Source organism: Equus quagga, chromosome 16 (assembly GCF_021613505.1).
Source record: "Equus quagga isolate Etosha38 chromosome 16, UCLA_HA_Equagga_1.0, whole genome shotgun sequence".
Taxonomy (NCBI): Eukaryota; Metazoa; Chordata; class Mammalia; order Perissodactyla; family Equidae; genus Equus; species Equus quagga.
Genome location: NC_060282.1, coordinates 5,482,976 through 5,510,704, shown reverse-complemented (window position 1 = coordinate 5,510,704; position 27,729 = coordinate 5,482,976). Strand labels below are relative to the sequence as shown.

The following is a 27,729-nucleotide window of genomic DNA, read 5'->3' as shown; positions in this document are numbered from 1 at the left end:
GTTAGGGTGTTCCAGGCACCTTTGGGGGTGGGGCTGGAGAGAGGCCCTGTGCTGGGTTGATGCAGCCGCTCTTCACTGCATGCAGAGGGCTCCACATGTCAGACTGATTTTGTAAAACAGATTCTGCTGCTAAGGAAAAATATGTGAACTAGATTGGATTTCTTCTAAAATCCTTTCAAGGTCCACCACCTCAGGACAGCAGATCAGCCTAGAACACAACATGATTTTAGTGCCTCAGATCCTGGGGTAGAGTACACTTCACCAGTGGTTAAAGGCAGGTCCTGCAGGATGCAAAGAGGTGAGCATGTGGCTTCCTTGGACCTCAGGACCCTGTGCCCATGCTTCTGACCAAGCACCCACTCCCAGGCAGCCAAGCCGTGTCAACACATATCAGACTGCCCTGCAGGATGCCATGTACAACGGCCGGCCCTCTGTGGGCATGTGAAGTTGGCAGATCCAGAAGCCAGGCTGCCTCTTCCTGCCTCTGACTCTCTGTGCGACCACGAGTAAGTGTCTTGACCTCTCTAGGTCTCAGGTTTTCTATCTGTATGACTAGCATAAAAGATGACTTGTCCTGCCTTGTTCCCAAGACCAAAATAAATGAGTGCAGGTGAGCAGTACAAAGTGCCACACAGCACGAGGTGGTGGTAGCTGTGATGGGTTCATGAGACTGTAGAACACTGGAGATGGAGAAATAATCTGGGAGAGACTCTGAAATGCTGCTTAAACCATCTAAGTCTGGATCCAACAGGTTCATCATTGATACCACCAGATAAATCACGACTGATTCAGCAAAGCCTCCTTATAAACCATATGGCCCATTAAGCTGGAAGCCCAGATCCCAGAGCCTCCTCAGGATCCAAGGAGGACTCACGTGGCTTGTGGCGTCTCAAGCAGGTGAGACATCACTGATGGATTCCAAGAATCCACCTATGAGTGTCTCCGCAGTGGCCCCACCTCCCTGGCCCAGTTCTGGGTGTCTCTTGGTCCTCCAGGGAAGCACACCTTACACTTTCTCTACAGCCCCTCCTGCAGGCCCAGCCAGACCCCACAGGACATGCACACTTACATCTTTTCCTGGTAACCCTTCCTGGCCAGGGGGCCCCATGGCACCAGGCTCTCCCTAGAAAGGGGAAGCAGAAACAAAAGGCCTGCTGTTAGGGAGAAAGACACAGAATGCCAGCTGCCTCAATAGCAGTGTCTCTGAGCATCTGGGAGGGAATGACCCAGGGGGATGGCCCACCAGAAGGCGCCCCACTCTAGGGCAAGACCCCCTTTCAGACAGGGTCCTGGCTTGGCATTGAGGTCTGCCGTGGCTGAGTCACGCTGTGCTCTGTGCTGCAGGGGAACACCAGCTAAAGGGGCAGGCCGGCCCGCCTGGCCTTCTGCCTCCTCACCTGCTGACCCACATGACCCCTTCACACCTCAGCTTTCTCTCTGTTACATAGAGCATGGCAGGGGGTCTAACCAGTGGACCCCTGGGTTCCCTTTCTTTGAGGGCATTGGGAAGAGAGGGAAGAAGGTAAAGGACAAGAAAACGGGCATCTGGGATGAACTGATGCTATCCACACATTGGCTCTGGGACTTTGGGAAAATCACCCACACCCTCTAGGCCTCAGCTACACAGGCTGTGCGAAGCACAGCCCACAGGGACCACACTCGACTCCAGCCTGACTTGGTCAAATGGGTTGTGCATCAGTGTCTGGTGCCCAGAAGAAATGTTCAGAAAATCTAGACCAAGATTGGGAGGTGATGCTTCCAATTACACCCACATCTTCTCTCGGGTGACAAGGTAGTGAGCTGGTTGGCACGGCCTGGAGCCCTCTGGCTCTAAGTCCCAGCTCAGGCCCATCTGGGATGACCTCCATGAAGAGATGTCCACTTACCCGGGGACCAGGTGCACCAGAATCGCCTGTATGGCCCTTGAAGCCCTAGAAGAAAGAGGATGAAGTTATTCCACTGAAGAGCAGTCTGAGAAGAGGAGAAAGGGCAGCACCTGGTGTGATGGTCCAGCCGAATCCTGACCCTTCTCGCTGTGGCTCATCCAACTCCCTTCACTCAAGACCTGCTGAAATGTGATGGGCCCTGCCCTGTTCCACGTGTGGGCCAGGCCCCGATGCCTCGTGACTGGGTAACGAGGCCCTTCTTCCTGGCTCACTCTGCAGCAGGAGCTTGTCCCACAAATGCCCTAGAGTGTTGGGGCTTCACTCCACATGTCTCCTGAACTCCCTCTTCCTCTCCTTCCTGATCTCGCACCAGCTGGTTTGTACCTTCTGGGGCCAGTGCTCCCCTTGTAGACACTGCCTTCACCCTGAGTTAGGTCCTGGGGTGCCTTCCTTGTTCCTACAGTCATGGCTGGTCCCATCCAACACCTGTGAGTACAGCCAGCCCCACAACCTCATCCTGGGCCATAGTGTTGGGCTCTCCCTGTGCAGAACCACAGCTTGGAGATATGTTACCTGAAGCTCCCCTATAGAGGCTCAAGCCCTATGAGCGAAGAGGAAGCTGTTAGCAGAGCTGACACTATCCTTTCTAACAGCCCAGCCCAAGTGTGTAATAATCCCCATTTCACACATGAGGAAGCTGAGGCTCAGAGAAATAAAATACCCACCCAAAGTCCCAGAGTTAGAAAGTCATTCAATTTGGACCCAGGCAGGTCTGCCTAGATCCTATTTTCCACTGTTCTCCATGGTCTGTCCCCAGGTTCTGTCCCTGACCATTTGGAAGAGCACCTCTCCAACCCAAGTATCAGGGGACTTTCCCTGCCTGCTGAGACCCAGGGCATTCACAGGAGGCAGACTCCACCTGAGCAGCCCCTGCCTACCTTGCCACCATCAGTGTACCATGGCCCAGGTCTCAATGTCCTCTCCAAGCTGCACACACTGCTCCATTTGTGGTTCCCATAACTGGCCCCACACTTCCACCCTTCCAGACCTTTGTGCATGCTGTTCTGTCTCCTTGGCATGCCCCTTGCCCGTTGGATGCATTCCTCTTGGTTATAGGCCTTCCTATAATCTTCCTATCTACCAGCCTCCCATCCCAGAAGCCACCATATCTATCACTCCTCCCACTGTCACTCTTTAAGACCCTCCTAGTGCCTTTGTCATTTTGCATCCTCTCCTTGTATCATTGCCAGAGTACTATTCTGAGTCTCCTGCTAGATGAGCCCTTGGACAGCTGGTCCCCACAGTGGCTGCCACAAAGCAATGAATGTGGACTGGGGCTGATGCCTGTGCACACAGGTCAGAGATTCTGGGGAGAACCTTGGATGGGGTCTAGAATCTAATCTCAATTGTCTAACACAGACCCCCGCAGACAGGGGCCAGTGCAGCATGGGCGAGCATTCCCTGCTCATGAGTAGTTAGGAGGGCCCTGCATGAGGTCCTGTCCTACTCCTCACTCACTGAGGGCAGGAAGGGAAGGCGGAGCAGCAACAATGGAGTAGGAGAGAAGAGAGGAAATTCCTGTCTGTGGAGCTCCGACCACACGCTGTGCTACATCCGTCATATGTGCCCTCATTTCAGTGTAAGAAGTCCTGTAAGATAGGCTTTATTTTCCCCATTTTATAGATAAGAAACCTCCAGCTCAGGCCTATCTACCACACGATAGCAAGTGGTGGGGTCATGATTCAAATTCAGGTCTGTCTGACTGCAAAGCACTCCTCTCCACTGTCACACCAACTCAAGGAGGCAGCCCTTTATGGCCAAATAGGGCCAAGGCTGAATGTCCCCTGGCTGACTCCACCAGGCTCTTCTCTGACCTTGTCTCCTGATTTTATCTCCTGGTTTCAAGAAGCAAATGAAGACCCTCCTGGGGAGAAGACAGTCCTGGAGTCTGGCCATTTGAAGAAAGCTACAGCCTAGCAGCCACTCTGGTGTGGTGGCTGTAGTTGATGCTCTGGAAATGTGTTCTCTACCTGATTCACCCAATGGGGTGATAAGAATGTAAGAATGTGTGACCTTCCTTGGCCTCTAGGAGGGAGGCTCTGAGGGACTTCCCGAGCAGCAAGGTGGTACCGTAGAAGGTGAAGCTCCCGCACTCTGGGAGAGGCAGGGGAGGAAGGGGGTCAGGAGCCTGGCCAGGTGAGTTTCAGGTCCCTGCTAATCCCCGAGCTGAGTGACTGTGCATTTCATGTCTCCCCTCTGTGCCTAAGGGTCTTCATCTGTAACTGGGGAAATGGTCCTTGCCCTATTAGGTTGTGGTGGGAATGGATGAGATACTGCAACCAGACACAGCCTTGTCACCTGGTGAGCTGTCAGGAAGTGTCAGTGACCAATGAGGAAAAGGAGGAGGAGAGGATGAAGTCATCTCAGATTTGATCCTAGAGTCAACCGCTGTAACCTTGGAAAATTCGTCTTATCCCTTGGTGTCCTAACATCATCATCTCTACAATGAGGATAATACAAAAGCCCGCCTGGCATAGCCTTGTGGGATTAATCTACGGGGAGAGGCTTCCTATGCCATTAAGTTCCATGGGGCAGGGCTGACTTGGGAGTCAGGTCTCAAACGGAACCACGGCTCCCCTGTTCCAGCTGTGGGATCCTGGGCACTTTACATCTCTTCCCTGGGACTCAGTTTCCACATCTGTAAAATGAGGGTAGAACCTACTTCGGCAGGGTTGCCGTAAGGATTCAATAAGAGATAAACGGTGCTCTCTGCTGCTCAAACCAGCCCAGTTGCCTTTCCCTGGAGAAGGACAGGGTCTGCCTGGGTTCCAGCAACTTCCTCAAAGGCATCAGAATTCTAAATCCAGCCAGCTCAGAGGCAGAGACCCTGGGTGCTCTCCTCCCACATAATAATGGGCGAAAGCACCAACCGAGGGAGCCACGCACAATGTGCCAGGCACTTGGCAGGGAATTTTGTGTGTTGAGTTTTCTCCTCTAGTATTCACCACAACCCTACTGATGTGGGAGCTATTCTGATCCCCATTTCATAGAAAAAGAAATAAAGGATCAGTAAGATCTCCTGACCAAGGTCACAAAGTTAATACATGACAAAGTAAAGGCTGAACCCAGGTCTGTCTATCTCAAAGTGCACGCCACTCTGACTCATGCCATGTCAACCAGAGTCTTCTCTCATCTGCCTGGGTCTCTAATCTCTGCCCTCACACTGGGGTAGGATTCTTTACAACTTTTAATCCAGAGATGGGTCATGCCCCAACATGGGTCCCAGCAAAAGGGTCTCCTAGGCTAAAAAGCAGTCACTCTCCCTCCAATAAAACAGGAACCACCTTAAATAAAACCAATCAGTAATTCTGTGTTTTAATCCCCCACAAGAGGTAGTATTCCCATTTTTAAGTTTCCTCTCCTGCTGCAGTCAGGTGAAAAGCAAGGAGATTTAGGAAAAGGAACATTGATTTTTTGGGGTTTTATTTCTTCTTTATTGGATACTAGCCAGGTGAGTTATTGATTTTTTTACAGGAAAACACATTAAGGAAAGAGAACTAGCATTTTTGTCTCCTACTTCTTGCCTGATAATTGGATTTTAAGGTTTTCATTAAAAACATATATTCTTCAGAAACAAATTTAAGGAATTGTGTAAAGAATTTTGAAATTATAAAAGAGCAAAGCATTTAGCAAAAAACAAAACACCAACAACCCCAAAATACATAGATTGAGTTCATTTTTATAGAAAAAGTGTCTGTGTATGTTTATATGTATAATAGCTTGACAGCTAGATATAGATTTTGATATATAAATGTCAGAATTCATATATAGAGAAAAATGACTGGAAAAAATACACTAGAATGCTAACAGTGTTTTACCTCTGTGTTGCAGAATTATAAGTAACTATTTTCTTCTCTATCACATTATTTTTCTTATTCTTTCTCTTATTATTACCATCATAATTTGTTATTGCTATGCAATGAGAATGGGTTACTTTTATAATTGGGAAAAAAGCCCTTTAGTGTGGAAAGTGTTCAAAACTAAAATTAAGACTCATTTTTAGGTTCTATCATCCAAAGAAAGCCAATTAAAATTATAATTAAATTATAATTAAAATTATAATAAATAGAACAAAGAAAACTTAGAACAATGATGGCTGCAATTTTGAAAGTAAATTTTACAGCCATGGCACGTGAAAGAACCGAATTTATCACGGAGAAGCACCGTTGTCTCCGAGGAGAGGTGCTTTTGGAATCCACGGTGGGGCAGTCCCAGGGCACCCTACCCACCGTGTCACAGCCATGTGGCTGACGGCTTTATTCTGCTGTGAACAACACGCAGACACACACACACACACCAGCACTTACGGGGGGACCTCGGGCTCCCTCAGGTCCTGGCAGACCCGGCTCTCCTGCTTTGCCCTGTGAGTAAAGAAGAAAAGAAGAATTTGAGGACAACATTTTAAGGATCTTCTTATTCTTGGCTGCCTGGGTTTCACAGTTTATGTTTCCACAAGGCAGTCTCTGGCCACCTTGCCAACTCTTTCCTCAGCCATTTTGGTCCATTTCAGTCCAAACAAATCAACACCATGTACTCCAGCCTATTACGTTCTTGGTTTCCCTGAGACAGTGCAGGCTGCACAGGTGTCATCTCTGAAGCAATTATTCGTGTGCCCCTGTTTATCCTCAGAAGTGTTCTGGTCCGGATGAGAAATTACGTAGACATTTTTGTTATAAATGACTTTATGCCTGTTTACGAAAACTCTTCATGGCAATTAATAATTATTGCATGTTACAAATGGGGACACTGAGGCTCAAGGAAGTTATAGCTTCATGAAGTTAATAAACGGCAAAGCCAGACTGAATCCCAGCTTTGTGTGACACCCAAAAGGATGCTCTCCTCACCCCAGCAGCTGTGCCTACTGACAGGGAGGTCGTAATTCACCCATCCTTTTCCCCGTTCCAACCTCTCCTAACTATCAAGAAGTTATGGGGACACTTTTTTATTTTTTAAGCTCATTTTCTTTTTCATATTTTGCAAATGCGTCTCTTTTTTTTCTCCCCAAAGCCCCAGTACATAGCTGTATATCCTAGTGGTAAGTCCTTCTAGTTCTTCTATGTGGGGTGCTGCCACAGCATGGCTCGATGACCAGTGTGTAGGTTTGTGCCCGGGATCCAAACTGGCGAACCCCACGCCACAGAAGCAGAGTGTGCACGGTTAACCACTACGCCACCTGGCCGGCCCCCAGGACACTTCTGCTATTTGAAAGTCTTCACTACGAGCAGCTTGGGATCGCCCTGGATAGAACCACACCATGAATAAAAGCCAATCTGAGACTTGGGTGTTAAAGTCCAGATGCGGTGGTCAGAGGTGGGGGAGAGTGCAGAGGAGCAGGGGAAGGTGGGTGAGAGGGCACATCTGATTGATGGGACAAGGCGGCCGCATGCTGGCCCCGCCTTCATTGTAACAGGACGGCGAGCCTAGTCCCCCAAATTTCCCCCTCATTTTCACAGCTTATAAACCTTGAGGATCAGATGGGGTCCACCAGGGGGATAGGAGAGGGAAATGGGCATCCTTGGATTTAGAGGAAAAATTACAGAGAAGGAGGATAGGGTACAAAGCTCTGATTTTCAAATTTGTTTGTTTCCTCCGTTTCAGCTTGTCAATTCTATCTTGGTGATTTTGGGGTGTCATTTCCCTTCCCTGGATCTGTTCCTCAGTTGTAAATTCAGGACACCCCCCCATAGGTCCTTGTGATTGAGGGTATACAGACCTAGCCTGGTTCCTGCCCCACAGTCAAGTGGGATGGCCAACACTGGGATGGCCCAAGTTACCAATAGAAAAAATGGTAACAACCAGTAACTGTTGAGGGTTTTCCATGCACCAGGCACAACTTCACATAATCATGTCAATGAGTCCTCACTGTAACCCCTGAGGGAGGCACTATCTTCATCCCTCAGGTAAAATGCTGAGGCACAGAGAGGTTAAGTGATCTCTTCAAGGGCACACAGCTTGGATTCTAATCCAGGCATTTTGGCTCCAGAGGCTCTGTACTTTATCTTATGCTATAATTAATGCTCAAATGTTCTTAATAAAAACTATGCAACAGGCAACTCAAAAAGCTGCCTATCCATCTATCCATTGTGTATCTATCCATCTACCTATCCATCCATCTACCCATCCATCCCATCATCTATCCATCTACCTATCCACTATCTGTGAATCCATCCATCATCAATCCAACTATCTATCTATCCATCCTTTTATCCATCCATCCATCCATCATCTATCCATCCATCCATCCATCCATCATCTATACTATATATCAATCCATCCATGTCCCTAAAGTATAAGAACTTGAAGGAATAAGTCAAAGTGAAGAGTGGCCACCTAACACCTGTAGCAAAGGCTGCTATTTCCAAGCCAGAATTCCTTGGCTCACCCAGGAGAACGCCTTCACCTTTGCTGTACAGTCCTGCCTGGGCTGGAGGCTGTGAACAGAACAGCCTTCAGGGGTGCTTGACTCTGAGGTGTGGAAGGCCCAAGTGATTCCTCCATCAAAACAGGCTTGTAGTTGATAGATAAATAGCCCAGCCTCCTGGTCCCCTGGCAGGGTTGGGAGCAAGGATTCCAGGCGTATGCATCCCAAACTCTGGGAGGGTCTCCAGCAAGGCTGGGCCCTAATGGCCCACTGGAGGGGCTCGCTCCCTGGCCTGCCCCCAGTGGCTTTCCTTCCTTCCTCACTCCATTTCCTCACCTCCTCACTGCTTCCTGGGATCGCCTCCCAAGTGCTCCACCTGCCTCCAGATCCTGTCTCCAGGTCTGCTCTCCGGGGGGTCCCTGAGACCACCCATTCCTGTGCCAATTTCCTCCCAAGCAGCTCAGAGAGATAAACGTCAGGATGGTCACACAGATGGCCACAGATTCCAGAATGAACCCACAGCTGAACTCAGGAACGCCCTTGGTGGGAGTCACTGACCCCACCTCTTCCAGGAGAACCAGCCCCCTGATGCCTGACTTACGCTCTACTCACGCAGCACAGGCCTGGTCTTGCATTAGTCTACACGCAGTGCCTGGCACAGGCCTATCTGGAAATGGCCTTCCATAGACAGACTGAATGAGGACCAGCAGCCTCAGTTATCCTCTGCTGTAAGTGACAGCCTCTCAGGATAACACACCTTCTGCAGAAAAGCTGATCTCCTGCCCTGCAGTACTGAACTCCGGGGTCAGCCTCTAGGGTGTGAGTCCTTCATTTACCAGCTGTGTGACCTTGGCTAGCCTATTTAAGCTCTCTGTGCCTTAGTTTGCTCAACTAGGGCAATAATCCTACCCACACCCCTCCATTGGGTTTTCTGAAGATTACATTGGAAAATGTGAGGAAGCGCTCGGTACCACCGGCCCTAGGTCTGCATGCAGTAGCTGTCAGCCACGGTGCTGATATTTGTCCTTCTCTCTCCCTTCCCACATTCTCAGCCTGGCTACCTGCCATTTGCCCACCGCGGGCAGCTCTGCTGGGCGTCAGCCATCAACGGCTTAGAGGAGCTCGTCCCTTTGCTGGCTGCTGTAAGCGCTTTCATTCCCTCTCAGCAGTGAATTCCGGTTTCAGCATCCAGCAAACAGTGTAAGATGATAGAGGTGCTCCCGGCAAGTTGTATAAGACGCAGAATGAGTCATAACCGTTTATGACCAACAAATTAAATGGAACATAAACCTCGCTGTGGAAACTTTTATGTAATTCCACGGAATGGTTCTACAGACTCTGCAGTTCTAACCCCACCAGGAGGTAAAACTAGGGCAGAGGGAAAAAGTAACTTCCTAAAATAATTAACAATTAGACCAGCCTGATGCCTTTAACAAATTTCTCACGTCATTTGATTCTCCGGCAGCTCTGGCGAGTCAGTACTATTATTCTCACTCTATTTGAAGAGAAACTGAAGCTGGGAGATGCATTCTGATTCACCCCAGGTCACAAAGCCTGTATGGGGTGGAGCCAGCACCTGAAGCCAGTTTCTTCCTTTCTTTTTTTTAAAATAGGAATTTGAAAGTCTGACTATTCAAAACTTATACATCATGTTTATAAAATAGTCAAATGAGATCACTATACTTGTTGCCATGAGGCACGTCTGTAAGAGAATTAGAATATTAGGTATGCCACTCAAAAGCCAGTTTCCTCTTCTCCGTTTGTGGCTGTAGTTTTGCCGCAAAATGTTTTTATTTAATTATGATATTTTAAATTTAATTTTATCAATAAGTAATACATGCACATGGCTCCCAAAATTTAAAAGATAACAAGAAAATAGCACACTATGGGTTATAAATTTGCCTTCCTGTCCCCATGTCCCTTCTGCTCAGAATCATCCCCTCCTGGATGGCAACTACTTTCACTGGTGCCTTTGGAGTCTGCAGAGTTTATTTATGTAAATGCTAGAAAAGATATACCTAGACCTATTCTTACACAAAAGAGGGCAGGCTAAACACAGTGCTCTGTAGCTTTGCCTTTTTGCTTAACAAAACATCCTGGTGAAGTCCCATGTCAGTGCTACAGAATGTCCTCCGTCTTCCTGACAGCTGCTTGGGACCTACAGGGTGCAGCCCCATAGCTAACCAGGCTCCTACTGGTGGGCTTTTGGAGAAGCCAGGTCTCTAAGCCCCAGATGCCGCCCGCCACCTTCCCCTCGATACTGAAGCTGTGGAAGGGATTTGAGAAGATAAAAGTGCTGCCGATTACTGAAGAATCATTCTCATCACGGAGCCCTGATCCACAGTCAGGAGGATCTGACCTATCTAAGCAAGGACGACTTTGAGGTCATAGATACGGGTCCATAGAAATCCCCAACACTTCCAACCAACAGCTACCGGGGCCACAGAGCCTTCCTCATGAGCACTTGGTCTGTCTCACTGTGTGTCCCAGGTAGGTGTCATTAAAGAAAAAACAAACCCAACAACTCTATGCCAGAGTTGAAGAAAGGGCCCACTCACATCCCTGGAGCTGGCCGGTGCAGCTCAGGTTTTCAGCGGGTGTAACAGGCTTTTCAGATATCAGATCTTGACTCCAGCCATGCTCACCTGCTCCAGTTCCCCTCCCACATGAATAGGATTGAGGCTGCATGGGGCAGGGAAAGAAAAACGTAGAGGAGGGGCAGGAGCCCAGTCTCAGGTTCTGATTCAGGCACCAGCCCAGCACGTGACTTTGGACCCATCATTTCACCTCCCTGAGACTCAGTTTCCTGAGCTGTAAAACGAGGACAGCAGTATTGACTTTGCAAGCTTGTTGGGAGAAATAAAGGAAATAATGTATATAAATAACTCTCATTGTGGCTAGTTCATAGTAGCTCCCGGACACATAGTAGTTGGTATCGAGATATTACCAATTTGGCCTGTAAAATGGTAAGAAATTTAAAGTCCCTTACCGGCTCTCCAGGGGGACCTGGTTTCCCATCTCTGCCCTCTTTGCCTTCTTCTCCCTGGAAGAGAAACTCAAATTAGTTATCTGGCCGAAGACGCTAAGAGGGAAGGAAGGACAGTTTCAGCCTGTCTTTTCGTCCAGTATACAGCTACCTTCACACTTAGCAGCTAAAGGACATTTCAAGAGACAGGATTGGTTAGATTTCCTGGTTTCGTCTCCAATACCAAGATTCTGGCTTGGATCTCTGATCTGCAGTGCCTGGCACATGGTAGAAAAGCCATAAATTGCAATAGCATCATTATCATTGCTGTTGATGGAAAGAAACCCCTACTGGACATTTTGAAGGAGTCAGACTTGGGTGATAGATAGGGCCTCATATCTAGATTGAACGCAGGATGAGGAGGAGAGGATGCCAGTGCTGATGAAGATGAGTACACTGAATGATGCTCAGGAGAGCACTTAGCACAACTCCTGGAACACACAAGGGCTCAGTGAATGGCAGCGAGGACTATGTCTGGGTTATAGAAATGCCACGGACATTTCACATTTCCTTCCATGAAATCAAGGTATGATGCCCCCTGCCCCCGCAGTTCCCTCCCAGAAATAGACAACCTCCTGCTCTAGATGGGCAGTATAAGCCTCAGGAATACTAAGAGGTCCTGATGTCTCTGAAGATGGGAAAGACAGTGCTGTCGATGATTATGACATCACACAGACTTAACTCCCAATCCCAGGCCACCTGAGCCCGGGTTCTGGGGAAAGAAAGCAATAAGAAGAGGGTAAACTGAGACAAACTGGGCAAAGTTGGAATCCTGCTTGCATCTAATAGGTATATGATCTTAGGCAATTTATTGAAATTCTCAGCTCTTCAGTCCTTTCCCTTATAAATAGAGATGACAGAACTGCCTGGCGGAGTCACTGGGTAGCTCAGAATCGATGCTTCCACTTGCAACGCTCAACAAACCAGCCATTGATAAACAACACCAGCGGTGTGGCTGCTCCTGCTGCTGCAGGAGCTCATAAAATGGTGCACTATTCCTCGTCAGAGCCTTTCACATCAGTGCCTTGGCACTGGTGGGAAGCCACTGTGGACAGTAATCTAAGTTTACTGCCCGTCCAGTCTGCTGTCCCAATGCTCAATGCACACCTGTAACTCTTTATGAATGCTGCTCCTGGCATAACCATGTTAACACCAAATATACCAGGTGGGCTGACTCAGAAGCCAGGCTGTATTGACTCTCCTTTCAATTAAGAGTTTAAGTCCAGAAGACATTTCTCCCCAGGCATGGAGCAGTGGGGAGGACTATACAGAAAAGAAAGCCAATGCAACATGGTTAGACATGCTCAGGAGGATGACCAGCAGACTCAGGCTGGAAGCTGAGGCTGGCAGGAGATCCATGGGACTCCTGGAGCAGACACCCTGGCCCTGGAAGCCACAGGAGTGCCAGTTTGGAAAAGGCAGAGGGTTGAGTGTGGCCTATTGAATCACCTGAGAAGGAAATTTGGCTTCCCAAGAGAGAAAGGCTGCCCCTCGCTGACTGTGAGTTGATGAGCGATCCTTTGGCTTCTCAGAGCCTTAGTTTCTTCACCTTTAATAAACAGAGATTCTCACAGCTACACTGCAGGGGGAGGAGTTCAGATTGTAATGTTTATATTAAATGGTCTTTCTTGCACAGTGCATGGTGCAGAGTTGGCACTTAATAAATGGGGAGATTTATTACTTTACTTTACAGAAGCTAATGTTGCTGCTCAATGAATGCTGGCAGAAGGTCACACTGCATCTCTCACAGCCCCTAGCAGAAGTGGAAGGCACTTATTAACGCTTACAATTTCTTATAGCCAGTCGGTGTAAATATATATACCCATGTCTTCTTGCAGGTGGCTCTTTCTACCTGAAACATCTTCTTCCTGACCCCTGGCAACTTTCTCCACCTACATAACTTGACCTTGAATACTCATCTCCTGTATCACCTCCCTCCGGTGCCCCTCCTGGTTTGGCTTGGGTGTCGATCCCCTAGGCTCTGATCTATCTATCACATTACGCATCAAGCTCTGAGTAAATAGTTTTTTCCTTTTTTGTTTGGCTTCTCAATGAGACCCCAGGCACCACACTGGCTGGGACCACAGCCAGGTACGTCTGGTACCTCAAATGCTGGCACAGGTCAGGAGCACTCTGCTCCTTCATGCATCACTCACTCCTCCTGTCCTTCATTCAGCCCAGATTTAGGAAGCACCTACTGGCCGCAGTGCTGGGGAGGGTGTGGGTGAAGGTGGAAAAAAATCAACAGGAATTTATGGCTGAAGATCTTAAGTGTTGTGAGGGGTCAGGAAGGGAGAGCGCAGCTCAGGTTCCTACCTACCCCTCTGGGGAGGCTCAAGGACGTCTCCCCAGAGAAAATTATGTCTAGCCGAGACCTCAGGATGATCAGAGGAATGGGGCTGTGGTGAGGACTGCACGCATTAACATAAAGAAAACTCCTTGCACAGACCCCTCTGAGCACAATGTACATGAAAGCTATTATGATTCTTATTGCCCAGGTAGATGAGGAGGAAGAGTTTCCTAGATCGGAAGGATTTGTGGAAGGAAGGCAAAGTAGTTAAGAGTGGCTAGGAGTAAAGGGTGTGAGTGAGGTTGTAGTTAACGAGGGCAGGAACGAGAAAGAGACAGACAGGAAAGCAGGGTCCATTCTTGAGCTGCCAGGGAGGAACTGCAGAGTCTTAGCTTAAGTCTGAGGACAGTAATGAGCAGAAGGGAGTGACATGATGGGATTTGCACTGTACACACATATATACATGTACCCACACATATGTGCATGTGTGTAGACAGACAGAGATGAAAATACTATTACATAAGAAAATAACAACAAACATATGCATGAAAGAAGAATGAGACTAAGATTGACTCCGCCAAAAATTTAGTTGGCTTTGGGTAGTGACTATTTTTCCTCTCATGTTCTATAACACACAGAATTCCCCTAGTAACCATGCCTTGCTTAACAATGGTGAAATATATTTTCAGTTGCTTATTTTTGTAGTAGAGAAACTGGATTTTCTTTTAATGCCACTTACTGGGATTCCAGGTAATCCAGATGGGCCTTGGGGGCCAGGAGGACCTTCTTTTCCCTAAAAGATCCAATACATAAAAATAACATTAAGTCTCTCAGACCAGCTTTTCTGGAAGTAAATGGTCTCACACAGAATTTCCTTCTGGCTTGGAAGGAGTCTTTGGGGAGAAACAATGAGTGATTCTGTAGCCCCATTGCTTTCCAGGCATTGCCTGCTCCCAGGGCCGGGGGCTGCCCTGAGCACAGCATAATTACACCAACTGACGTGCAGACTAGGACTCATTTTGGTCATATTACCCAAACTCAGAGGGAACTGGAGATTGGAAGGTGAGGTGGGAAGAAGATCTTGAGATTTTGGGGTCCATAAGACCTGGTCCAGACCCAACTTTGCACTTTGTCCCCAAACTGCCTGCGACTCAGGTGCCCACTGTACAGCATAGACCACAGCACCTGGGGTGCTGTGTGCACAAGACCCAACACAAGTGAAGAGCTGACCAGGGAGCGTTATTATTATCGTTGTCTTGTCCAGAGGTTTCTAAACTTTTTACCATACACCAAAAGTATCTCTTTTCTCCATGAAATAGACCTTGTGATTTGAAAGACTATTTACCAAATTGCATTAATTACTACTTCATTTCCTGTTTTACTCACCAAAGACACACATTACTGTCAACCAGCACTTCTAAATCAGTATGAGGTAGTCAGTGTCATCACTCGTATTCCGATGAGCACTTTTATATCATCCTGTGTCTCTACTGTGAGTATTTAGAGGTCCTGACAACTTTATAATCCCCTGCCAGTTTTTCTTTTACGATAAGATACTGATGCCAGGTTTTACATTCTAATCCACACGCCACACAAAATGAGGTATTCTTAAGGGTTATGATTTTAGCCTCTTGGAAGAAAAGCAAAAGCAAAAGCATTTTGATATCTATTTCAGATTTATACAGATTTTATATATTGTCATATAAAAACTGTCCAATGAGGGACCCAAAACATACTTCCTTTATGAAGTACTAGTTAAACTCAATAAAAACTCAATAACTGAGTTTTATTTCCATATCAGAAGAAAATGAAAGACATCAGTAATGCATTGTTAAGACATCGAGAAATTTTTTTATAGACCTTTGGAAACCAATAAAGAATAGACAATGTTTTAGGTTTACTATGGGTTTGTTAAAATATTTTCTCAAAAGGATTTAGACTCTACATTCATGTTGAAAGGTTACTGTTAATTTAAAAAAAGAATGCTATGTTTATTCATTTGCATTGATAAGAATTTGACATCACCTGCATCTCTATCATCTTATGTTGCATGATATTTGAGATTGCCTAGACATGTTGCCACTTAGACCAATGCAAAATAGTAACAACAAAAAACCAAAACATTAACCTGTGCCCACATCAGAACACCTACAAACACATTAACAAGTGGATTCTTTTTCTGAACTCGGAACAAATATTCAATCATCATTAGGGATTCTTAAATATTCATAATAGAGCTTCCTGGATTCCTTCCTGCATGCTTATTGTTCCAAGGACCCTAGTATGGAAACACTAGTGATCTAGGACAGGGGTCAGCAAACCCTGGCTCTCTGCCTAGTTTTGTAAATAAAGTTTTATCAGAACACAGTCACACTGCTAGTTTACATAGTGTCTATGGCTGATTTCACTTTACCACAGCAGAGTTGAATATTTGCAATAGAGACCATAAGGCCCACAAGACTAAAATGTTTATTATTTAGATCTTTTTCACCCCCATCAGATGAGTTAAAGATTCAACAAGGAGTGAGTATGTTTGTTCCTAAACCTGTTTGCACCAGTTGTTATTTGCTATGGAAATTATACAGTTTAATTATTCATTATGTAATTCAATAAAATTTAGGTGAATAAAGAGAAAGAATGACCTTTTTACACAAATTAAGTTAGAATTTTGAAAATATTTAATAAATATAAGTCACTCGCTATCTAGATAGCTAGAAAACAAGATAGCTATAAATGATTAGCAAACAACAAAAAAAACTCCTAACAATCTAGGATTTTAAATTCGTATGGCTTCACAGGTGTTGTCATATTCCCAAACCACTTTTTTTAGAAATGCAACAAATATTAGGTGGCTGGATGTTCTTTTTACAAGAATAATAACAAGGGACTCCCTTAATGGGACCCAAAGTCAAAGTAAAGGTATTCATTCTGTGTCAAAAAGATTGGCAAATGGTTTATATAATTTAATTCAAAATACAATGGAAATGTTTTAGATTTGTATGTATATATAAATTTTTTACTATACCCCATTTAACTTTTTTATTTCTGTTTTTTAACTACCAACATTCATTGTTGGGGCTAAGATAACTTTGACTATTTTCTGGTTTGTTGTTTACGTGAAATATCAGAACCACGGACAGCTTCAAGCACGTCCATAACTTGTCACAAGGTCCCAGGACAGAATCAATGTCTTATTTAATATGGTTTAATTCCTAGGAATGTAACAATTTACATCTGAGCTTCACATCTTATTCTCCTTGGGCAAACAGTCCATTAGTTTTTATCCGGGAAATCTTTTGCTGTCTGAGAATCAATAAAAAGCTGCCTGCAGTATGTTTTATATTTTATTCATCCTGGGACTTCCGAGTAGCCTGCTTCCAAAGAATTGGCCAGATGATGATCATAAAAAGAACCATGTGGCTGTTATTCTTCAATCTGAACATCCCTCCAGCCCCCAACCCTGATCATCCCACACAGAGGTCAGTGTAAAGTAGCAGAAAAAATACTGAGTTGGGAGTTTTTTGATTGACTTAACTCCAAAATTGGATATTAATTTCCTGCATGACCAAGACCTAACCCCATAGGACTTTGTCCTCCTTGTCTGATGAGGAGAAAGTGGTCCTAAGTGATCCCTAAAGTGCTCTTGACACTATAATCCAGAAATACCAGGGCAGGGTTGACCTGGTTGTTAGCCAGACTTGGAATACGACACTGAGATTCATGTAGACCAGGATTTGCACCAGGCTCTCACATTTTCTCATCATGTGGCCCTGAACTGGTCATTTGACTTCTCTGATTCCCATCCCTTCCTTATGTATAAAATAGAGATAATAATTCAGGACATTTATAAGTAATAGGGCAGTCAGATGAGATAAGGGAAGTTAACGTACTATGCATTCCTTTAAGTGAATATGCATGTAGTGTCTATTAGTACGATGCCTGCTAAACTGAGGTTCACCCTTTGCTTTATGGTATTAGAACTAAGAGTGGTTCTGGCAGCCTACGCAATGAATATAGTGCTGATTTTTTGGAAAAAAGCTTTATGTTTAAGCGTCAGCTCTACAAGTTGTGGTTCCAGGACCTAGATCTGCGACTTCCCCTTGCTTAACTCCACTCTGCCCTTTGAACAATTGGATAACAACAGCTACCTCCTGCCTGACATGTCACCTTGCGCATACCATAGGCGCAGGGTGGGTTAGTTCCAAGCCTTTCCACTGCCCCATACTTGTTCAAAGAAGAAACCACACTGATGAGAAATTTAGAGGTGGGCCTAAGCCTGGGGCCTGTTTAATTGCTTGTAAACTGAATTCTAGAATCACAGATTGCCAGGTCATTTCACCCAAACCTTTATTTTAGAGAAGAAGTAACTGAGACTTGTTAGAAAGTGGTCCCTCCTGTGGTTTCACTGCAAGGCTAGTAGTGAATAGAACCTCAAAATGAATGAGCCATGCACAGTAGGGAAGCACAGGGCTGGGCTGGCAAACGCTTGGGGTTCTAAACACAGACTGAAGGCAGATCCTGTCCATTGAGGGACTTACCGGTGGTCCTTGGATTCCTGGTGGTCCAGCAGCTCCTGCAATTCCACCTGCTCCCTAAGGATGACAAAGCAGAAAGCCAGTTTGTCATATATATGAACAGATGTCATTAGCACTTCCTTTTTGTGCATGAAGCAATCAGTGCACAGATCTCACATCCTGTGCCCCTTCCTAGCTGCCTGAACCATAAGTATTTCCAAGGTGTTTCTGCCTTCCCCATCAGGTTGGGCTAGTCTCTGAGAATAAAACAATGTTGGGAGGACAGGAAGCACATTTCAGGAAGGGCCAAGGCATTCACTGGCTAGTCATCACTAACACAACAGTAAATGGTCTCACTTCAGAATGGACATTTTCTTCTAATTTCAGGGAACACTTAGGATAGAAAGCAAAAACTGAACAATTGCATTTATCTTCCAGGGAGATAAAGAAGGCAACTGCTTCTGTGAACTCAGGGATGAAGAAAGAGATGCAGAGATGGATATATGGAAGGGGAGTTCTACACTGGTAAGTAAGTGGTACAAAGTGAGCCCCAGACGCACTCTGCCTTAGGGCTCTTGCACATGCTGTTCCTTATGCCTGAAACCTAATCCCCCATGTGTCAGAGCTCATATCCTCCTCTCCTCTGTGTCTTGCCTCAGCTATCAGCTTCTCAGTGAGACACTATCTGCCTACTAGATCTAAAATTGCAAGCCCCTGTTGCTCACAACCCCTTTTCTGTCTTTATTTTTCTCCATAGCACTTGCTACCATCTGACATCCTTGTGCTTATTGACTTATTTGTTTACTGAGAACTGAAACAGTGCCTTGGAGACAGTGAGCATTCAATCAATATTTCTTGAATAAATGAATTAATTAGGAACTGGGCTGGCTGGGTGAGAAAGGCAGAATTTCTTTAGACTAGTTAATACATTGCCTCTTACTAGCTTGGGTCAAGTCATATAAGATCTCTAAGCCTCAGTTTCCTTATCAGTAAAAGGATAGAAAGTGATATTGCCCATACCATAAGGAGTAAACGAGGCAATGCCTACAACGTGCTCAGCACAGAATAGAGGATCTCGGCTAGGAGTGCACCCTCTTAGAGCCAGAGCTCCTGGGTCCATGTCCTGGCTCTCTGCAGACTAGCTGTGCAGCCTGAGGCAAGTTGTTTTACTCCTCTGCATCTCAGTTTCTTTGTAAAATGGAAAGATGCCATCTATTTCACTTGAGTTGTTGAGAGACTTGAGTAAGTCATATATCTGAAAAGTTAGCCAGCACTGAGCACATACTAAGGACCCTCCATAAAGAGTTCTCCTTTATTGTAAGTGCCGATGACAGTGTTCTTCTTCTGTGTGTCTACTGGCCAGCCCACAATCAAGGACACTGCAGATAGTCAATAAATATGGAAGAACAAACAAGCAAGCTCTCACAGTACTTTATCGATACCTTTCCAGCAGTCATTTAGTTATTTCACATACATTTACTGAGTGCCTATGTTGTACCAGGTGCTGGCAAAGTTTTAGAGATACAGAAATGGCTACCCCATGATCTTGCACCTCAAGGAAATTTGATGTAGCTATAGAAGATATATCTTATTTTCCGTGTAAGACAAATCCTGGGGACAAGATGCAGCCTGATTTGCCTCCACTTCTTCCATTAGGTAAAGATTCAGTAAATGTTCACAAAATAAAAGGATATTTATAATATTTTTTAAAAATAGCCTAAGGTTCATGCTTCCCTGCACCTGGGCTGCTGCAGGGGAAAATTACACATCTAGCCCAAACCTAACAGATCAATGTAGTTCTACTCCAAATCTGGATTCTTCTACGTAATTTTGCCAAATGCTTCTGGCACACTAGACTCTGGAACCTACTAAGCTGGAATTAAATTTCCTACTGCAGTTGGGAACAGGGTAAGGACTTTATCTGGAACAAGGATGCTGACTGAGCACCATAAAATAAATTCTGAAAGGCGCTTTGTCTGCTTGGTATCCATATCTCTTGGTACCTTGGACAGGTCCTGATATATACTAAGCACACAAAAACAATGCATAAATGACCAGGAGGGTTAATTTCCTGCTCTGAGCTGCTTTTGCATGACAGACTGCTGAACCTGAATGGGCAGCTGACTCAGCATCCATTCCCAAAGGCAATTAACTGTAGAAGGCATGACACAAAGTAGAAGTTCCATAAACATCTGCTGAGTGAATTGAAGGCATTAACCAGTTGGAGACAGACAAGCTGGCTTGGGATTGTGATTATTTCTGAATCTCAGATTCATCATCTAGCACAAGAATAATAAGCCAGGAGCCATTTCCTTTCATAGAGTTCTATGTTCCAGAAACTTCCAGTGAGAAGAGAACATGGTTTCCTTTGCATTGGAGATGTGTCATGGGCTTTGGAACTACCAGGGTGGGGTGGGGATGGGGCTTTAACCCAACATTCATTTTCTGAGTCCTTCAGCTGTTAGGTGGCACAGGGAAGCTAAAGTCATCATTATATGAAATTATTCATGAATGAACTGTTTTTAGCTAAAATGAGTACCCTCTCAAGTGTCCCTCCTCATTTAATGCTAATACCTTTCCCCACTACCCAAACTATTGCAATCTGATCGTTTTTGCTTTTGTTGATTGTCAGATGCTACAAAACCAAGTAACATATGCAAATACAATGCAAAGCAATTTCCTAAGTGAAATTATACATTTTAAAACAAATGCAGAATTTCATGAAGTTAAACGACAGCAAACTGATCAATCCCATACAAAGTTGTTCACAAACGTGCACATGGCAAAGTTGCAACAGTTAAAGATTGAGGCTGAGAAATTGAAAAGGATGTTAACAGCAAAGGCACTGGAGGGGGTTGTGGGGGTGAATTGAGTTCAAAGATTTAAGGCAGGTTCTCCGGAAAACTGGGAAAGCTTTAATACTTTTGTAGGTGATTTACCTTTTACGAGTTTGCTGTAAAAGTCAATGGTGAAGTGAAAGATGTTGTTTCATGCTCTCATATGATTTTATTGAAAAAATACATTTAAAGAAACTTGATTTATTCTGAGAATTAACACACAGTTACAATCAGAAGTCAATCAGAATGGTATTTTGGAATTCAGAAGACAAGTAAGCTTAATTTCACGCATTTTAACTTCATGATCTTAACCAAACCTCTTTTTCAATATTTATTATGACAAGTCGAAAAATGAACAGTTGAAAATAGTGATAATGACTAATAATAATTTGTCATTATTATTATTGTTATTGATTATAGTAAATTCATGAAAATCTGGGATTACATAGACGCTCTATGATTTCCAGAGCCTGCCACCATGGGACAGGCTCCTATGGAATAGGGAAAGTTGCTTCTACATTCTTTACTTAAGATTCCAACCTTGCAATTACCCCAGGCTTCCCATTTCCCAAGCTGGATGAGAACGAATAACTCAAGCCCATCCATCCCTGCCAATCACCCCAGCCTCAATAGCATTCTAGTCGCACTGACCATCAACACCAGTCAAGTCCCTCTGCACTCTCCCCACATGTCCCCAGGACCATTTTCAGCTCACCCCTGGGAACCTTTCAGGTGTCAGCCCATTCCTTAAAATGAGAGGCAGGTCCAGCGTGACACCATCTCCAGTGAGTATGGAAGAGTTCAAATGTCAAAGCCAAAAGAGGAGATTAAAAATTATTACTTACTGGTGGCCCAGGGTTCCCTGGGGGCCCCATGAAACCTGGAACTCCAGGGTGACCCTAGGAAAACATGAGAGGCAGTTCTTTAAAATAATTCATAAAAAGCTTTCATTTTGTGCAAATACTAAATTTCAGTCAACAATCCAGAATCTACAGTCCAACTCCAATAACAATTCTGGGTAAAGATATTGACAACAAAAGGAGCTTATTAAATGTATATCACTGGTGTTTCAACAGGTTGAGACAGTATCTGACAATATTTACAAAAACAAATTCTACGTTGAAAGTGAATTTGCCTCAAAATAATATCAAGGGAGAATGTGTTGGGGAGGTGGTTGAGGATATAGATGAAAACAAGAGTGGCCATAAAAGCTGAAAGATATTGTGGCTAGGTGATAGGGGGTTCTTCTTATTATATTCTCTTATTTTTATGTGTATTTGAAGTGTCCCATAATAAAAATTTTAAAACAAATAAATATATACACACATACAATGTATGCTCACAATGGAAATTGTTACGTTGACTGAATTATGGCATCCATACTATGACAATATTATGGCTATTTTAAGAAAGAGATTCATGTCTCCGTGTGGAGAGGAAGCTGTGTGCATTTCAGAATGAGCTAAATCAGTTATGGCACAAAGTGTATTGCATCTAACATTTAGTTCAGTACAACAATGTTATGAAACCAAACAAACCACCATGAAAGGAAGGATTTCCCTGCCCTGACCCTCCATCTCCTGCCTCTGGAAAACACAGCTACAACATTCAGTGTAGACTGCATTGCCTTTGACAGCTCATTCTTACAAGAATAATCCAAACACATCTTGCTTTTCCAGATACAGATGGAATTTTAGCTGAGTATGACACTCGGACCTTGACTATAGCTCTTATCTCTCTGCCTCTGGATTACTTGCTCACAAGCTTCTCTCCCTCACTGAAGTGAAAGACCCGTGCAGTTAGGGATTTGCCCGTTACTCATTCTGGATCTCAGAGCCTGGTGCAGAGACCGGCATGGAGCTGACTTACATGAGTATCGACTGAGAGATGCATAGAAGAGTGAGAAGGAAAGGGGGAGGGCAGATGAGAGAGAGGAAAGGAAAAGAAAAGAGGAAAAAGAGGGACAGCAGTGAACAGAAGCACGATAGCCAGTGTAAATGGCAGAAGGGCTGCTAGAGGCTACGTGGAGACTGCAGAATCAGCCGGTAGCACCAGATGGAAGATGATGGGGAAGCAGTGTTCAAATCCATAGAAAGAATAGCCTGTCATCACTGGCACCATCTTACTACACATTTGGAGAAGTGGTCCAGCAGGGCTCGATGGGCACTGGGCATAGAAGGGGCTTCTGTGAAGCATTTCCACTAGCACCATGAGTCACAAGATAGAAATGATGGGAGGGTGGAGGAAAGAAGGGGACATTTTGTAATAAATGACTACCATTTCAGTGAACAAGGAGCACTACAGGTAAGAGTCTAAAAGAAAAAAGAAAACAGAAAGCATGCTCCTCAAATAATTGGAGGAGAGAAATGCGACAATGAGCTAGAAGAATCAAGACAAAAATTATGAAAATGCAATTAAAACAAAAAAAGTCCTACTGCAGACAAAGAAGAGACAAGGAATGATGCCAGAAATGGTGGAGTGAAAGTTACTGAGGCGAAATAGTGATGCTTCTTTAGGGTGAATGGTTCATTATAAAGTGAGTTTTTACCTGATCACCTTTCTGTCCAACCTCACCGTCAGCACCACGCTCTCCTTTACTTCCCTTGGGAGAAGAAAAGAAAGAAAATTACTGGAAATGTTGTTAGAACTATATTGCAAAAGAAAAACATTTGGATGCATTCCTTCATTCGTCCATTCATTCATCTATGCATTCACTCACTCATTCTTCATCAATCTCTTATCAAGTTCATGCTGAAGCCAAGCACGGTCAGCAGATAGAAATAATGAGGCCTGGTTGTAGAATTGTTGGTGGGTTAGCTTAAATGGGTTGTGGGGTTCTGAATGGGGGGCAGTAGAAAATGGAGCCGGGGACACAGGCAGACCACTTCATTGAGAGCCTTCTAAGTCAACCCTTGAATCTGGATTGAGTTGTAGGCACTGGAAACCATTAGAAGGATGTCTAACTGCCCTAGGTTTCAGAAGGGCTCCTCTGGCTGCAGCATTGGGTGGGCTAGAAGGTCTGGGGTGTAGAAAGGAGGAGCAGTTAGGAGGAAACTGGGATGTTACAGGTGTGAGAGGGCATTGTAGTGTCCATGGGCATTGCAGAGAAGGTGGCGGTGAGGAAGAGAGAGAGGTTGAGATGGTGGTGGACAGGGGCAGAACTGCACAGTGGGCTGTGGCAGAAGACTGTCCCCATACATATGCTCCTTGCTTCACCCCTTACTAGCTGTGGGATCTTGAGCAAGTCACAAACCCTGAATTCTAGGGTTTTTCAATCTACAAAACACAGAAAATAATGATGCTTACCCCACGAAACATAGGGTGGGTAAAATCAGGTAGTACATGGAAAACACTTATCATAGAGCTCAGAACACAGTACGAGATGAATAAATATTAGTTATAATTATTATTTTTCATTATTTTGTATTTGAATCCTGGCTTTGCCATTTACAAACTGTGTGTCACTGAGCAAGGTGCTTCAATTCTCCGTTTCCTTACTTCTAAAATGAAAATAAAAATAACAGTATCTTTGGCGCAGGGTTCTTGTGAGGATTAAAGGACCTAAAATCTACTAAGTGCTTAGATTAGTGATAGGCTCAGTGTTAGCTCTCAAAAAACATTAACTATCGTCCCTTTCATCATCATTATCACCATGATCATCATTGCCATCACTATCATCATTGTAACCATCATTATCATCACCAACACTACCATCACTAATATCACCTTCAGCATCACCATCATAATATCATCATTGTCATCGTCACTATCATCACTACCATCACTAGTATTACTAACCTCCTCTTCTCTTCTCCATCATCAACAACATCACCTCCATCATCTCTATCACCATCATCATCATTACCATGGTCACCAACACACTCATAATATACAACCTACCAAAAATATTTTTTACAGACTAACCCTGAAAGTAACATTCCAAGGGTCCAATCTCTTTCGGTTGTCACCTATTCTGGTTCTGCATTTACTGTGTTAACAAATGTATTTCAGTAAAATGTTATTAAACAGAAACATTCCGGTTTCTTTAAAATAATGCATTATGCATTAAATAAGTCTCTGGCAGTAAGTCAATCTTGGCTCTGATTCCAGGTCTGTCTCCCTCCTCTTTGCATCCTTGAGTAGATCACATCCCCTCTTTGCTCTCAGTTTGTTCATCCAGTAAATAAACAATGGGAATGGCGGGGGGGGGGGGGGGGGCGGAAGTCAATCTATGAGGCTCCTTCCAGGCCCAGAACCCTACAGTTCTCTCATTGAAACACCAAGTCCAGCCCTTTTTCTATTCAGACTGTTGCACAACCTCAGCAGTTCGTTGATGACGAGGACTACAGAATAACACTCTCCGCCTGCCCCCAAGGTATATTGGGAGGGGTAGGCTGAGCTAATGCCTATAAAGTGCCAAGTGCCATTGTGTAGAGGAGAAACACACAGGTTCAGAGGCGAAGAGCATTTGTTCCAACATTTTTGCATGTAATTATTTTTACTGTCTTTAAATCTATAAAGCCAGCACACTGTCTGCAGGCCACTTTACAATATCAATGAGATGAAGTGACACAGAATAGCACACTGCTCCCCTCACATTTAGGACAACTGCCTGACAGGTAAATACTTTCCTTTCAAATTCCAGTCCTCAGTCTGGGCTTAGAGCGGTTTCAACTCTCGTCTCCCAACAACTAAAATGTCAGCAGCTCAAGGATCTCCACAGTTGTCCCTGTCTGCTTCTCCACGGCAGCTGAGGATCAAAGCAAACACAGCCACCCCCAAATCTGACTCACTTCCTTCCAGAAGAGAGGACTGACATTTACAGAGCACCTACTCTGCCGGGCACTCTGCCGGGCTTGCCGCATGAAATCCCATTTCGTGTATCTCTGTTTATATCCTGAGCTGATACAAAAAAAAAAAAAACCCAAAAAACAAAAAAACTTAATATGTCTATGTTATCCAAAGTATCCAGTAAGACTACTCTTACTGTATGAGGTATGGGTTATTATCAGGACGTACAGATAAGAAATCTAAAGGCCAGAGAGGTTAAGCCATTCTCCTGAGGTCACACAGCTAATAAAAAACAAAATTTGGCATGTAATCCAGACCTGCCTTTCTGATTACCAAGTATCCAAGCTGCCTCTCCCTGCCCAAATTACTTTCCTGGCAATTTTTCTGGGCCATGATACCATGTTCCACTGGTTTTATAATGGAGAGCACTGGGTTTCTAGCCTGGAAGCCGGCCTAACCATGCTGACCACATTCTGGGAATCTTTTTATGCAATGAGGATACAGCAATCAACAAGACAAGATGAGAAACCAAAGAGAATGAAACAAAATCAACCACCACCGCCTGCCCACCTGGAATTTCTATTCTCTGGAGATTACCAGTTCGTTACTTTGTGAGCTCATTTCTCTTCAGAACAGGTTTATTGAGGCTCTGTTGTAAGGGTCTAATTTTTCCTGTTGAAAATAAGGGAAGAGACTCTCCCCATAACCCCTGTTATTAGAGCATTTACTTTAGAAAACTTGTCATGGTGAGTTCTTTTTCTGTGTCTTCTGTATGTAAATCCTTGTAAAAGCTAAATGAGCCTTTTGCCAGTTCTAGGACCCAGGAAAATCTTTCTCGAAGACCTGGAGCCGTCTCTGTGAAATGTAATCATCAAGGAAGATAGCACCCATCTCCCAGTCTCTGTGGGAATGTGGGAGCCTAACTTCTTCAGGGCACCTTGCTCCAAACCACAAAATTACCTCCTGCCACAACGATGTGAGAAATTCGTTTTTCTTTTTATAAAACTAATTAACTAACTCAGACGGGCACCCCAATTACCAGGTAGTTTAAGGATGAACACATGTGACAAATGGTGCTGTCAGGTCTTCTTACTTGAGGACTACTGATTGGTTATCTTGAGGACGTGTATGTAATGGGTCATAGCTGCCTGGCTGTAGTGAGGGGTGAAATTTCTTTGTCTCGGCCATCTCTTGGCAGCTTGCCTGTGGTGCACATCGCCTTCTGGATGAATGCTCGTTCAATAACAAAACTATTTTCCTTCTCTTCTACCTTTGTGGAGAGGTTTTCTGGGTTGGGAAAAGATGTTGTTCGGTTTTAATTATATTTCCTCAACACCATCGTGTGCTAAGCACAGAATGTAACAATTGTTCAGAGGTGATGTTCATACCAGGGGCTCCTGTAAGGATGCTGGTCTTTGTGAATCCATCAAACAGGCAATTCTCTCAAAGGACTTACAAACTGTAGAGGGCAGGACCTAAATGTTCTCAAATTAGTAAGTCTCTGCTACTCTCAGAACAAGCCCTATCCCTGAACTTTTGCACGTGGTTTTTCTGCCTAGAATACATTTCCCCAAGGATGCCTGGCAAATCTCTGCCTAACTTTCCAATGCACCTAAAGTCCTGCCTCCTCCAGGTGGCCTTCACAGGTGAGCCCTTGCCCCATGATGTTATTTTCCTTAAATTCATTTACTCCTGACAATTTTTCAGAGGTGTCATTAACCCAAGCAGAGCAACAAGTATGAGGACCACTTCCAGTTATGTGTATCCAATGCTTCCTACGTGCTGGGCACCATGCCTAGTGCTCTGCAAATGTTTCCTTGTTTAATCCTCACATCCTCTTTGTGAGATAGGCCATAAGGTTCTTCTTCTCCAGAAGAGGGACCTGAGGTTCAGAGAAGTCAAATAAACTGCAGAAGTCTTATTATTAATAAGTGAAATTCGCTCAGCTAGGAAGACGCAGAGCCA

The 27,729-nt window shown here is 44.7% G+C and overlaps 1 protein-coding gene across 2 annotated transcripts in view; it reads right to left on the bottom strand.

Annotated features, from left to right (window-relative positions):
* Window positions 1–27,729, bottom strand: part of COL22A1 (collagen type XXII alpha 1 chain) — a 292,457-nt gene that overhangs the window by 24,648 nt on the left and 240,080 nt on the right. For both annotated transcript variants that reach the window (XM_046641629.1, XM_046641628.1), the window contains 8 exons: window positions 23,522–23,575; window positions 21,819–21,872; window positions 18,161–18,214; window positions 14,362–14,415; window positions 11,297–11,350; window positions 6,254–6,307; window positions 1,887–1,931; window positions 1,070–1,123 (listed from right to left, as the gene is read on the bottom strand). In XM_046641629.1, the coding sequence (XP_046497585.1) occupies window positions 1,070–1,123; window positions 1,887–1,931; window positions 6,254–6,307; window positions 11,297–11,350; window positions 14,362–14,415; window positions 18,161–18,214; window positions 21,819–21,872; window positions 23,522–23,575 (423 nt within the window). The remainder of the gene's footprint in view (window positions 1–1,069; window positions 1,124–1,886; window positions 1,932–6,253; window positions 6,308–11,296; window positions 11,351–14,361; window positions 14,416–18,160; window positions 18,215–21,818; window positions 21,873–23,521; window positions 23,576–27,729) is intronic.